The sequence below is a fragment of the Pagrus major genome, chromosome 6, assembly GCF_040436345.1.
Source record: "Pagrus major chromosome 6, Pma_NU_1.0".
NCBI lineage: Eukaryota > Metazoa > Chordata > Actinopteri > Spariformes > Sparidae > Pagrus > Pagrus major.
This window is the reverse complement of record NC_133220.1, coordinates 32,958,899-32,974,371: the sequence shown is the minus strand read 5'-3', so window position 1 is coordinate 32,974,371 and position 15,473 is coordinate 32,958,899. Positions and strand designations below refer to the sequence as shown.

Sequence of the window (15,473 nt, the reverse complement as noted above, 5' to 3'; positions counted from 1 at the left end):
GCATGTGTGTGTGTGTGAGGAAGAGAGAGAGGAGAAAGAGAGAGAAAAACAGGGAAAGATGCTCCTGGGACAGCCCACGGGCGTCCTAACCATTGCCTGAATAAATTGGATGGAAAGATGCCCCTTGAGTCGAAGACGTGATCTGTCATGATGTCATCCAAACGAGACTCGCGTAGAGGGTGAGGTCAGGGTGCTAATAAAGACCTAACCCACACACACATGCACACACACATTCACTCGCTGTCGATTGAACAGTAAGTGAAAGCTGACAGTCTTCTGCTATTTTCTTGGAAACATTTTAATCCGGCTATAACATGACTAAAAAATTCCACTTCCCTTTTTCTCTCTCCGTCTCTCCATTCTGTTCCTCCCATCCCTCCATCTCTCTAGGAGTACAAGCTCACACCTACCTTGGGGAAGTCCCAGCGCCTTTCTTTCTCATGTAAGTTGTGTGTTGCGTGCATGTTTTTTAGTGATTTGCTGCCTTTTTTTTTAAAGAATAAGGCTGGAATTATTCTATATTTTTCTTATTGTCAATAAATCAATTAAAACATAACTAAAACCAGCACTGTGTTTGTCTGTTTTTCTGTACTTTCTGGCATCGCTACCCTGCCTGTGGTTCTGAGCCTCAAGCCCATACATATATCTTTAAAAATGGGTCACACACTGTTTATTGTTTCATCTTGTTTACGACCTAAAGTTTATTGAATTTTAAATTTTCAACAAGACATCAAAGAAAAGCCGACAACACACTCCACAAACAACACCAACAAAAAAGACCACTAAAAGATACATAAAACAAATAGACCATAACAAAATAAATAGTATGTAGTTTAATCTTTACAAAAGGCTGAATCATTTCCTGAAACAATTGGCCACTTTTTAGAAAGTTACTGAAATTTTCAGCTGTGTTTATTTGGTAATCGATTGAGTATTTAGAGCAGAAGAAGAAGTTAGACAGTTGTTGAAGCGGGCCAGTTTTCACTGTTTCTTTCAGTACTGGCACTTTTAAATTTTGCTCTTTGGCATACTTATGACTTTTTCTTACAAACTTCTCACAAGCTCTTTTCTGCCCTCTCCATACTGCGCCCAGGACGCACAGTGCCGCCTGCTTCCTTTCGCTGCTCATGTTAACCAATTAGGCTGTTTTGCTCACAATCTGTAGCGATCGTTGTGGCATCTGTTCTATTTTCTCTTTGAGCGTTCTGGCAAAAAAAAAAAAAACACACTGATGATCTATTACAAATAGTGTCACTGCTGTTTTTGATTGTGTTTATACATATTCATAGCAGACACACGGACACACTGGCTGCAGGCAGCAGAAAAAAAACAATCCCTGCAGATCAATACACAAGTCTATGGTCCTTAACTTCACTGTTGCTGAAGAAGCAACGTCCCACTTATCCAGAATACATAACAGGCTACATGTTATAAATTCATTAGTTTATTAAATAGGTCAGCTCTATGTGTGATTAGAAAGGCGCAGAGGAGCAGAATTAACAGGTGTGGAGAAACGCGCTTCTGAACAGCCAGGCTACTGTGCTGCCAACTCCTGATCAATATATCTGTCTCTTAAGCTGCTAAACGCTCCACTATGTTCATCGGCTTGTATCTAACTGTGTCTTTCTGCTGTTTGGTGAGGTAGTACACCATGGGTTTAATAGAGCTGTTTTTGCCACAAACAGCTGCATGGAATGAGTTTGATGGGAGCCCTGACACTGCAATCTCAATGATGCTAAAATACTTCATAGTACAGACGCCCTGGCAGATGGTTGGTCACCATGAGTCCAGCTCTGCTCCCAGGTTTCTGCCTGTTAAAAGGCAGTTTTTCCTCCCAACTGTCACCAGGTGCTTGCTCATGGTGGAAGGTTTTGTTGTGAGTTATAAACACAATTGGCCTGACTTGACTTGGCATAGTCTGATGATGATGAATTCTCTGTGCTTTAATCAATATGAGTGACCTCTCTCACATTACATATTACCCTCATATAACTGCTTGTATGACATCCAATGAAGAGTTACGCACCACCCAGCAGCTGCAGCACATAGGTCACACTCATATGAACACTAAATGAGTGCAGCCTGATTACACATAATTAGCTGACCAATTTTTAATATTAAAATATTGATTAGTGCAGCTTTAAATATACTATACAGTGTGCCTAAATGCAAAGGGAATTCATCTGGCAAGAATTCTTTCAAAAACAAATGAAAGAATAAATAAGAGAATAAAAATACATAGTTGTCTGAGTTGCAGAGAGGAAATGACTGTCCCCTGTCCCTCTGTCTGAAAATGACTTTACATTCAGGAAACTTCACGCTGACAATTTTAATCCATCTTCCTTCAGCACAGACCTGACACTTATTCTTCGTGTATTCCCTGTGGGCAGCCTCTCTATCTATTTCTCCTTCTCTCTCCCTCTCACCTTTGCCTCACTCGCTCGCTCACAGTGACATGCGTGTCCCCTCCTGAACAACATTTCAATGTAAAAATAACATTTTTGAACCTGTGGGTTAACCACAGAGCCAAGTTTAATGTATTTGTTATATAACAGTGCATTTCACATGATATTGCAGAATCCAGCTGCTTTGTGGAACAAACACGGCGTGACCGTACATACACAAGTCACTCTGAGCACCAAGTGATAACAGCTTTGTGTGACATAATCGGCGGGCGACAGAAATCTTTTCCCTCCACTGCAGTTGTATTTTCTCAATCTAAGACCATCAAAAAGCTGCTGCTGCCCGGAGCAGAGGGCAGCTGAAGAAGTGATGCTGCTAGCATGGCACATTCATAACACTGTAAACTGTCAGGATGGCGAAAAATGACCTTATATGTGTGCTATATGTGTGAATGTGTGTGTGTTTGTGCAGGTGTGAGAGTTAGAAACTGTCAAAACATCCATTTATCAAAGAGCCCATGAGGTCTCAGCAACCTTTTTCTCTCTCTTTCTCACACATGCACAGGCACATATACTGTCTGAGGCACCTCACATATCACTCACATTATGAATAGTGTCTGTGTTAAGGAAAAGGTTCAGAATGTTTCAAGTTTATCTAAACTCAACACTTATGCCATATGAATGTTAAAAAAGTTAGGTTATTGGTTAGTTCAGCCCAAGTTAAAGGTCTCATATTGTAGAAAGTGAGATTTCCATGTCTTTTTTGACTATAAAGCATGTCCAGGCGCTATATGAGTATTGTGAAAGTATTAAAACGTTCCATCTACAGAGAAATGCACAGTGCCCGTTAGAAGAAACTGCCTATGACTGAGCCGTCAGGACTTCTGTACATTTTCAACGCCCCGAGCATGGACATGGTTGCAAAAACACAGACAGAGCGGAAACATGGAGGGGGGTGCCTGCTCTGGGATGTGAGAGCTGACCAATCAGAGCAGACTAGCCTTTTACTTTTAGGAAGATGTCCTTTAAGAGACAGGAGCGTTCAGACAGAGGGTGAATAGAGGAGCTGCAGCGATGACAGTACGAGAAAATAATGTGTTTTTAAGTATATGACTCCAAGGATTAGACTCCTTGGTCCCAGCAACATACCTACATGTGACTACCAGAATGCATCATTCCTCCACGGCTCAGCAAAGAAATATTGTCCATGGAAACACAAAAAAAGGAATTCCGACTGACAGGTAACTACCCAAAGATATACACTTAATTTGGTAAACTCACTCTGCTTATAGTAGCTTCAACTGAACTTTAAAATTATTATTTTTTTTTTTTTTACAGAATGAGGACCGTAAATTTTGTCCTCCAACCTTTACAGTGTAGTCAAGGATGTCTTCACATGGAGAAGAGAAATGATACAGTCACAATGACCTCTGTCAGCTCACGAAAAGCATGTGAGAACTGTTGTAAAATAGACTTTAAAAAATGGAACCTATTGTCTTTACATTGTCATATGACACAAGCTTTCAAGTTCTTGATGAATGCTGAAGCACGCAGTAAATGAATCCCTTAACAAAAGCACTGAAAATGTTGTATTTAGCAGTGCAAACAGGACCATCAGACTTTGGTACTGTTCTGTTTCCACTCAGCATGGCTGAAAGAAATGAAAGCAGAAGCAGGCCCACGGCAACAAAGTGCTGCTGCTGCTCTGATAGCTTTGCTGAACACTCATTTTGAATGCATCATTATCAAGCTCAAAACATACCCAGTCTACAGTGGCACTTAGTACTGCAAGTAAATCAAACCTCCTACATGGAGGACAGTAGCTCCTTCAGTGTAGTGACTTTCACTGTACAAGCGCAGCTCTTCTAACAAACTCTATGTACACAGATAAATGCACATTATCACTGTCAGTTGTCACAATGTAACTGTAATCTCAGTTGCGTGTATAAGCAGTAATGTATTGTTGAGCGAGGTGCACACTAATCTGTATTCTGACTATTTGATCTCAATATGGCAGATGTACCAATGCTGAATATGCTGCCGATTACAGGCAGCTTACAGACACCGTTTACAGGTATTTGGCCGGTTACTTACATTTTCTCTCAAACCCGTTTCACATCATTTGATACATTCATTGAGCTGTGCTTATGTGCTTAATGCACCAAAATATCTACAGTGTTTCTGTCACTGTATGAAGAATTCAGTGGAAACAATAACATCAAAACCTAAAAAACACTTGACTTTCAAAGTAATATAGAATTTAATACAGTATAAATAAATACAGGATGCCCCTTTCATACCCAATCATTATACTATCATCTGTTACCAATGAACCTGTTTACCTGTGGAATGTTCAAAGGTGTTTTTGGAGCATTCATCAACGTTCACAGTCTTTTGTTGCTCCTGTGCCAACTTGTTTAAAACACGTTCCTGCCATCAACTTCAGAATAAGCACATAATTACAAAAATCAATGAAAGTGATGAGGTTGAACATGAAATACAGTATTTTGTCTTCGTACTGTTTTCAATTAGGTATACGTTAAAAAGGACCAGCAAATGCCAATTATGTTTTATTTATGTTTTACATGTCTCAACCTTTTGGAATCAGGCATATCTGTGTGACCATTTCCTGGCATTCTGCTATTCTGTCAACTCTTCCACAATGGAGGATAGAACTATGAAATGACTTACCACAAAATCAAAAACCAAAACAATTATACAAAATGTTTAGTTTATTTAGTTTTTCCAAAAAATTTTAGAAACTCTTGAGAAGTAAAAGGAGCTAGTAGGAAGGAAGTTTTTCTGAGCATCCCGAACAATCTGAAAATACTTTTTTTGTATTATCAGATGCTTTCGGTCTGAGAATTCTCAGAGTGCAGTAGCAGTAATATGACACAATGCTAATTACTTTTAAACACAGTTGCCAACTCAACCTGACTTTCCTGGAATTATCCTGTTATTAGCTTCTCTGAGTTTCTGGCACTGTACATCGTGAATGAGAGATGGACAGACAAATGGAGAAGAGAAAGAAGCACAAAAAATAATTCAGAAGAGTTTTTGGACATTTTTGAAGGAAAGGGGCATGTGTTTAGTGAAATCTGCCACATCAATTTTTGTGCAGATCACCAGGGTTGAAATGATTTCACCATCAAGAGGATAGTGACAGAGTCTCCCAGTGGCAAGTGCATAAAAATATGACTGAATGAAACTGATGTTATTTTATGCCAGAGATTTAGGAAAGTTCATGCTGGAGTGGAGAATTATCCTGCATTTTTTTCTGAGCGTTGAAAGTAAAATTAATTAGGTATTTGACATAAAAATGCTGTTGCAGTGTATTTATTATGTTGTTATTCTCAGTCTTTAAAAATCTTCAGAACACAGCAAAACAAAGTCTATGAAACTCATATTTTTCTGGGGACATTCTCCCAGACCACTGCTTTCATATTTTTCAGTTATGTTTTCCATATTGTGCGGCCTCTGGTACAGCAATTACCTTTAGAAGATACCTATAGATTCAGTTTGGGGTTAAGTGTGTAGAGTGAGCTTAGTGGCTCCTAAACGTAGGTGTGCATTATTTTCTATTGTGGATTTTTTAATAATATTTCACCACATGAAAACAGGCAGTGAATTATATTCCATACTGTATTTTTAAACATATGATTGACTCCAATGTAGATTTTCTTTTGTCACTAGCTGACAAGAACAAAACATCACAGAGCTTGTTCAGCATCCTCAGATCCTTTGCCATCCAAGCATCAAGATGCACACCTTATGTAACCGCACCATAATGCCACAGAGCTGAGCTCCAGCTATAAATCCATTCACACATTACATGTGCAGGAGCTCAGTGTGCAGAATCGTCTCTCATCAGGTTAGGAGCGAATATTTCTGGCAGACTGAACCAATTAAATGAAACATCATGAGCTGAGTTTATGTAATCTAGATGTTATAACATGCTGCCTGTCAGGAGAGAGGAGATTCACTCCTCACGCTGATTTTACACAGAAGGAGTCATTTCGCTCAAACCTCTAATCCGATTCTTCCAGCTCTTTTCTCAAGACTTGAAAGACAATCCATCTGTTCCTCCTGGCCGCTGTTCAATCACACCGCCTTCTGTTGTGTGGGCCGGAGGTGAGTTAAATGTTTCTACCACTTCACTGACAGCCGGGGGAGTCGGGGACACGGTGGCATCTCGCTGCTATAAAGATCACGGCAGGAGTCCTAATTCATCACCCCAGGCTTCATCATGTGGCATTACAATATGCTAATGTAGCGACGCCGTGCCCTCGCTGTCACCTCATTCTCTCTCTTTCATCTCTCTCCCTCTTCCCTTCATCTTCCGCTCCTCATCCTCCCCCTGGGGGCTATAGCTCCCCCCTTCTGTGATCTGCACCTTTCTGCCAATATGTGGAGGGGGGCTGCAAGTGGTGTCGCAGTCGATGTTGGAATTAGGTGAGTGGTGTGTATAGTTGTCTGGCTGCAGCGGACGAACATGTAATTAGCCTGTGGTGTCAGCGTTACAACCGGATCCCATTTAATAAGCACAGACTCCCCCTCGACTGGAAAATCACAGCCTCACATGCCTTCAGATGGGATAAAAATAGGAATACCTTTGCAACAGGTGTCGCTTTGTGGTGGAAATTTGTGCTGTTGGGTTTTCACAGAGACACAGTTACAATAAGGATTAGCCAGCAAACACGCTGATGGAGTCTATTTCATTCAAGAGAGCTTTTTTAAAGCTATCTGAATTTGTCCTGTTATGTGAAAATGTTACTCTCAGACAAAATCCTCTGTGGATAATTTGTTCTTACCCCATGTGAGGGATACGTTAGCCAGCCCCAGTCTCCTGTGATGGTCGTCGTGTCCAGAAGATTCACTGCAGAGAGAGCACAAACAACAACAGAGAGGGTAAGTGATGAACTTTAAATGATTGTTTTTCCTGTCGTCCCCCATCCATCCTGTCCTTCATCACCATCCTCTGTGAGCACTGGCACCTGACAGAGTCACACACATACAGGCGTACACCTGTCTGACAGGTGTGACTGATGAGGTGGGACGGTCGTCACGGCAACTCTGAGGCGGGTGTCACGGTGTGTGATGTCACCTTGACCTTGTTCACCCTCGGAGCCCTCAGAGCTGGGACCTCAGAGGTACCAGTCTCAGAATAGAACAGGAAATGAAACGTTTACTGTTGAATGTGCAGCGTGAAATGAAGTGACCGGCTGAAAGTTACCGTAAAACACTGAGTAAACTTGACTTGCAGGTCTGCAGGTCTGCAGGCTGCAACTCAGCATGGCTTTGTTAAGCTTTTTTCTTTAAAGTTTTTAGTAATACCTCAACATGCAGTATAAAGATTTCAATATATCTAAAGTACAAAAGAACATACATGGGTGTGAGGGTGTGAAAGAAACACTATATACAAATAAATCCATCCACCCAGGAATCGAAAAATAACGTAAGATAAGCATACAGAAGCCAACATAATCGGCATCACTTTATTTGAAGGGGTGTAAGACTGGCATGACACAGCGTCAAGTTGCCATAACAAAGACATCTTAAACAGTGTTTGATATTAAAAATGACATCACTGATCAAATGACACTCATAAACATTCATAAATGTTCATAAAGACTGCTTCATGTTCATGACAGGTGTAATGTCATAGTTATGTTACACAGTTACATAACCCTAACCCATAAATGGATGAAAGAAAACATTTCCTATCCCTTAAACTAGTAGCGCTTCTTGTGAAAGGTCTTGTTGACAACGAGGACAATGTAAGAGATAATGAGCCATATACTGTCAAACAACATGCCTTTGAAAATGAGTTTTAGAAACACAGACCACTTAGCTAGCATCACACATACAAACAAACAACTCACTCTTCTCTGCTCATGTGTTTTAAATAGTTTTGTTAAGTTCACAGTTGCTACGTTTAGCTCAGGCTGCCATTTTAACTGTTCACAGAACACTGACTGCTCTTGGTACTGTGCTGCTCCGAGAGCGTGGTTTCTGAATAATGCCAGAAGACTGCACCCTGGCTTCGTAGTGACTATTTACAAATGCCTAACTGGGCCGTTCGTAAATCGGAGCGCTGTTGGAATATACTGTTTTATGAATGCCCCCTAAATAAACAAAATATTGCCAACCTGCCAACAAATTCAGAAATAATTTGACAATCATTGACACCATCACGCCAATTATCATTAATTTAATTCAAAATAATAATACTGAGAACTTCATACATCTTAGGGATTTAAGTTGTTGAGTTAGGCCTATTCGTCAGGCAACATGTTTAATGAGTTTAACGGAGTTATAGCTTGGCCTCATATCAGAACTTATCAGAAACTAGATTTCTTTCTGTTACTTTCCTTCACTTTCTCCTTTTTCTTTTTCAGAATAAGCACACATTTTTCAAAACATGTTGTAGCTGCGTCTTCGCCTCTTTTTATGCTGCCTAGCACTTATTCTTGCCTGTTTGCACCCACTCACCTCTTTGCATCGACTTTGCATGAAAACATGGCACATTTATTATTCACCTCACATTCCGTCTGGACACACCTTTACATTTGAGTGGCAGGATTTAACAAGGAAGACGGATGGACAGATGAGGAAAAAGTGGACGAAGAACTTAGCGAACCACTAGTTCTACCCACTGGCAGTGTCCATATCTTCCGCGCTAGCAGGTGTGTGTGTGTGTGTGTGTGTGTGTGTGTGTGTGTGTGTGTGTGTGTGTGTGTGTGTGTGTGTGTGTGTGTGTGTGTGTGTGTGTGTGCCTCCTCTTCAACACTTCCAGCTAATATGATCTCTGCCCCAGGGCTGCTTGTCAAGCAACCAAGTGATGTTCCTCACATTAGAATGAGTTTAACAAAACACTTCACACTTCTTACTTTCCGTCTTTCATCCTTCATCTTTCTGTCTGACACTTGCTCTCTTCCTGTCTCTTCTGCATGTTAAAGCTACAGCGTTTTGCCTTGAAGCAGGAAGTGAACCGCACGGCCTGGCCTCCTCCCCCTCAGCTGGCCAAGTTCATGTCCGTATACTTTTTACCCATACTGATGAGTTCTCAGACACACACTCAGAGATTATGAAGCATCGCTCTTTGGTCACTTAGAAAATGTAGCAAACTGAAAGTGCAACAAATATTTGACATTAGATGTTCTGAATATGCAATGTTTTCTGGTTTATTAGTCCACTGACAAAAGGGAAATTACTTTTATACTTTATAAAATGTGTTTACTGAAAAGAGAAAGAAAACAGCACCTCCAACAGAAAGTCAAACTTCAACAAAAAGAGAACCACCCACACAGTTTGAGCGACAAGTGACTCTGTCATCTGCAGAAAACATCGCAGTGATGAGTACTTAAAGCATCTGCACAGTCGTTCTACACTCGCACGAGTGTTTTCACTTCTGCCTGATTAGACCTCCTCTCTGGCTTGTGTGAGCACGCTGGGCCTGACTGACACCTGACTTTCTGCTTCACTTTTACTGCACCTGCTAGGAGGGCTCCACAAACATCAACCCGATTATTGTAAAGGTGCATTAATACAATTTGGCCATGAGAAAGTAAGAGAATTACAGAACGGGCTAAAAGATAGACAAGGGGCTAATATGTAAACAGTTGCCTACATATACTGTACATCCAGTAGACAGTTAGAGTTCTAGTCAATATCCCCTGTTCTTTTAGCTCTGTTGTTTGGTCTCCAACAACCCCTGTGAAAATTCTTTCTTGAGCTGCTTAAGTATCTGCTGCTAAACTTAGCTAGTTTTTAACTTTGTCAGCCATTTAATAAACCCACTGGAAGTACACAGTAGAGGCTGAAGGAGCTGCTGCTGCTGCTGGAAATGAGGTTGATGAAAGCTGTGACACTGAACCATGCAGGCAAACATGATGTAAAACCAAACCAAACACATCTTGATTGCCCCCTGGTGGCTGGCTCACTTCTGCACAGACTCGGACTCTAAATGCCGACACCAGCATAAAATGGCAGCGCTTGCGTCTGGAATATTTTGGCTTCATTTTTGTACAGTGGGAGGAGACGTGTCATCCGTCTTTATACAGTATGTCAATGGCAGTACTTTGGCACCGCTAATGTCCAGTATGTATGTTACCATGGTCACTATGTTGGTGTCTAACAGGTCATGTTTACCATGTTCACCATATCAATCCCATGTATTAGCATGCTAACATTTGCTAATTAACACTAACCACAAAGTATATCTGAGTCTGATTGGATTGTCATTAGTTTTCATCGTACTATGTCATCAACAAATGTAAACTTGACCTGATGATAGAGCTCAGGGAATCATCACACTCACACTCTGGGGACCATGAATGTCTACAGTACAGAATGTATTAGCTGTACAGTCAATTGTTATTTCAGTCAGGACCAAAGTGGTGGACTGACCACTACAGAATTGGGTTGGTGGCTCGGCCTGAGCCACTACTGTTGTGTCTCATTTAGTCTTGCAAAGCCACATCTATTTCAACTGCTCTGTGTCAGTGCTGGAGAATGGTCTGGCCAGACCATAGAGGAAAAAACACCCTGGCTTTTTTTCTCTCTTCTCTTTTTTTTTTTTTTTTTGGTCTTTAAACCAATCACAATCATCTTTGGTGGCACTAAAGCCAGGACGGTGCTCCTGCCTGCAAAATAGCCTAGCGTCCGGGAGAACTTGTTTTGAGTGGCATTAAAATATCTCCATCCCTGCAAAAGAAATGTAACAGCTGCTGGCTTTTTCAGTTTAGTACCGTTAGCAACCAGGTTAGGGTTAGGGTAACATGCCACTTTCAGCATGTAGGCATGTAACAGTGACATGCAGATAGCTGAAGGAAGAGGGGATTGCCACCTGCAATAGGCGCCCAATGACAGATCTTATACCAACAGTCTAAATCTGGCGAGTCAGGATAGGTCTCAAGAGACTCAACAATCAACTTTCTTTCTCCAGAATCGCTTACCCCACATTTATGTAAACTTCGGGGACTTTACAAACTCCCAGCAAAGCTCTGCGCATCTTCAGCCTGAAAAAATATCTAATCAGCCGGAATAATTGAAAACACCTGTGTGGGCACAAATGATGTCCAAATAAAGGAGATGCAGATGACTTTATTAAAACTATCCCAAGCAGTCTGGCTCTTTGGTGGCTCCAAATAGCAGGAGTCAGCCATTCTGAAAATAATTAACTTTAATAGCATGGCGTCATGTACCGTGCCGGTAAACTGCAGACAGGATGCTTAAGTTTAACAACCTGTGCAGAAGCAAACCAAAGAGATGAGATCTGGGTTACTTAGTCAAAATTAGTCGAACCCTTAACTGTGCTTGGTTGCTGCTAGTTTGGAGAGAGCTTTGTGTTTTGCTCTGATGTGTGAACTTGACACTTCCTGTGGGTCAAGAAGTGTCTACACCCACAATTCATAGAGGTAAATAGGATGAGTTTAAAGCAGGGTAATGGGGATGGAGCACTCTTGTCTGCTGCTGCTCCACTTCATGATTTAGGATAATAAGACAGAATTATTTTTCCATAAAAATCTTGCCAAGTGGAGCCTCACAATCTTTTCTCTGTTGCTTCCCACACAAACACACACACACACAAACACTCATGTGTTGTAATTAGCTGGTGTGTCACTCCTCCTAATTTGAGCACTGGGCCGCTGAGGAGGGCAGTGGGTCAGAACACATAGACAGATGGCAGTGCCACCATCCTCTCATCCCTCCATCCATCCCTCCCCCATCTACCAGCCTTCTCTCTGCCTCTCCCTCCCTCAGGGCGCCGACATCCCGCCGTCTCGTATTGATGATGCGGTGGCCTCCGCACTCTAGCCAAGGTCACAAATGGATGCCGCCAATTACACTCCTCTGAGTGCTCTTCATTGGCCCACCAAAGTGACATAATGAAAGCGGCGTACTGGCGCAAGTGGATTTAATAATTCTTCGACGCGCTGAGGGAATTCTGCTCAGCTATACTGTTATTATTAAAGGACAAGAAAAAAAGGACAAATATATCCCCTCCCTGAATCCGAAAACATGTGAGGCGGTGTGTTATCGCCACAGCAGCCCGTATGAAGATTCACAAGCCGTTCCCAGTGGTATTAATTTAATTTCCGCTCAAATGAGAAATCCCTCTGTCTTTGAAGGTGGTGGGAGTCATTTATCTAATTTGCTCTTGCTGTCTGAATTATGACTTGTATACAAGTGATAGGGTTTAGTGGCATGTCTGATGCTTTGCTTTAATGTGAAAGAAACTGTGTGAATAAAACAGAGGACAGGCAGTAATTAGCAATTTTTGTTCATTTCTCCTCGCACACTTCTTCTCATCTTACATGGAGGAAAAACAGGAGTGAAGCCCAGTTCTCCGCACACCACCCGTCATGGACAGAGTGTGTTCAGCTTGTGTTCAACTTTGTCAACCTCGTTTTCAGACTGAAGTCACAGAGAAACATTCACTTGAAGTAGCGTTTTTCTGACTGACTAACCTACATCACACCTTGATGAGAGCTAGCGCTGAAGTCTTGTAGCTCCAACCGAAAAGCTCTGCAGCAGTGAAGTGGTTAAAGCCTTCGTTTGGCGGTGGAAGCGGGTGGAGCGACCAAGTGCCTCTCCTCAAGGACTCTGGGCTTGAAATTGAGTTTGTTCCTGTTTCATAGCGTTCTGTTCATAACAGAAACACAAACCACCAATACTGGCCCTCCGCACATCCCACTGCACCTCCACCGCCACCATTTTCTCTCTCGTCCTCTCCACCCTTCACTCCTCCACATCTTGGTAAGCACCAAATGAAAAAGCTGTCCGCCAACTTGAGAGCTTGTTTTCGCTCACACAGAGACACACCGCATATTTCCCAGGGCGGTGGTCAACTTTCCTCCCCCATTACTTTTCCCTCCCCGGCCGCGACTCAATCTGGCCAGTAGGTTAGCAGGCGCGTGGACGCCTGCGGCCTGGCATTGATGTCGTGGCATGTATCAAATCAGCCAGGCCCGTAAATGATGTTGAAATGCAGTGACGTGCACGCACGCACGCACGCACACACACACATACACACACTCCACCTGTCCCTATCAGTGGTCAGGGCAAGCTGAAAGAGGGAGTGTGTCTGAAGTCAACATGGAAGAATTATGGGCTGTCTTTGAGGAAGTGGAAGTGTTTGCCTGCAGCGCCTGCAGTGATTCCATACAGCCGACAACAACAATGTCGCCTTAAAAAAAACACACCCACACACACACACACACACACAGAGAGAGAGAGAGAGAGAGAGAGAGAAGGGGGTCTATAGAAGGAAGAAATGTCAGAAAATAACAGAAGCTCAAAAACTCGTTTCCACCTCAGAAGACATGGCCATACATTTCAAAGGAAAAAGTGCAACTATTATTCTACACCAAGTGTCTAAACACACACAAAAACACATACACACATAGTATATGCTATACATACATACACACACATGGAAGACAACATGCAATCAAAAATGTGCATTGTACCATTTAAAAAAAAAAAAATGATACGCTGACAAACATGTTCCGCAAATATACGCACTCACAACATGTACACATAGGCAGCTGACACATACTGTATATGTACACAAACACACACTAACACACAGACATGTTGATGGCACAGCTCTTGGGCCAGACAGGGACCGTGACAGCTGTGTAATTATCTCATCAACACCTCCTTTCTCTAACAAGCTTCTCCTTCTCTTCTCTCTCTTCTCGCCGCCTGTAAAGCTCCTCATCAGCGCCACGACCAGAGGAGACGATAAAAGCCTTCGCAGAGATGAGAGGAGCTCCACCAAAACACCACACACTCTCCCTCTCACTGATTTTCACACACACATGCTCTCTCTCACTCACACACAGAGACAGACAGACTGCCATCTTCTGTCCTTTTTACTTTTGTTTTGCATTTGCTCCCCAGTCCTAATGCCAATTCCCCACTCTCCAATTACGAGAGCAAGTCCACATAAATTACCACCTCTCAAAAAAAGGAAAAAAAAAAACACTCAGCCTTTGTTCATTCAAGGCGGCTACAAACCAATACAAAATGACTTGAAATAATTGTTTTCATCCCCCCCCCCCCCCCTCCTCACAGATGCAAGTTTATTTTCACAGTTTTTTCAACACTAATGCTGATGATGACTGGTGATAGGTTTGGGGAAGTGAGCGGAGACTAAATTAGACATGTGAAATGAAAGGTGGAATAAATTTACAGTGAGGGTGTTCAATGACTCCTTTGATTCGCAAATTGTTAATTTGGCGCCGGTGAGCAAATAGAGTAGAAAGGAGCACAGAGGTAGGGGATCATGTTATTGCTGCACACAAGGACACTCAAGTACACAAGCATGGCGGCTGCTTAAAGCCAGTCGCTTCAAGCATTTTCAGATCGAAACCATAAAATATGAAAGGCAAGACTACGAGTCCTTAGGCCTGACTATGCTACATGATGAACTTTGAAAAGTGTCATTTTCATTTCGGGAAATAAGAATGTCACTTACTAGAAGAAAATACATTTATCATAACTTTACAAAGGACATATGCAGAGCTGTAACCAGGATTTGTAATATTATGGTCTAAATCAGTGTTTTCGATTTGAACCATGAAGCTGAACTGTTTGGAAACGTGTTAAAGCCACCTGTAACTGACAAATACATCATTACAAGATTAAAAAAAAGAAAAAAAAAATCTCTCCTATATTGTTGAAATCGCAGCAAAAAACCTTTCCTTGTCAAATATTTACGACAGACAAGAAGGCAGGGGAAGGCAAGATCGATCCTGGCCGGCTCTGACCATCCACTCTTGAAGGGATTAGTTCTTCTCCCATTTGATCAGAGATACAGGCTCCCGTGGGCAAAGAGCATTTTCCTATGTTTCAGGTGTAATAAATGTGCTTCATTTACTTTCAAACCTGTTCCACAGTATTTTATTATTGCTACCTCTCCAATTGATTCTTTTTAACAGTTGCATTTTCTTTGTTATTCTTTTGTGTTGTCCTATGTCCTCTTGTATGTTGTCTTTGTGTTTTTACCCACTTTACTCGTTCGTCAAATTTCTCTTTGAGGGACAATAAAAGTCTGAGCTG

The 15,473-nt window shown here is 41.9% G+C and overlaps 1 protein-coding gene across 1 annotated transcript in view; it reads right to left on the bottom strand.

Moving 5' to 3' along the window:
• Positions 1 to 15,473, bottom strand: part of epha8 (eph receptor A8) — a 127,527-nt gene that overhangs the window by 94,148 nt on the left and 17,906 nt on the right. The window contains exon 2 of the mRNA XM_073468001.1: positions 7,214 to 7,278. Coding sequence (XP_073324102.1) covers positions 7,214 to 7,278 — 65 coding nt within the window. The remainder of the gene's footprint in view (positions 1 to 7,213; positions 7,279 to 15,473) is intronic.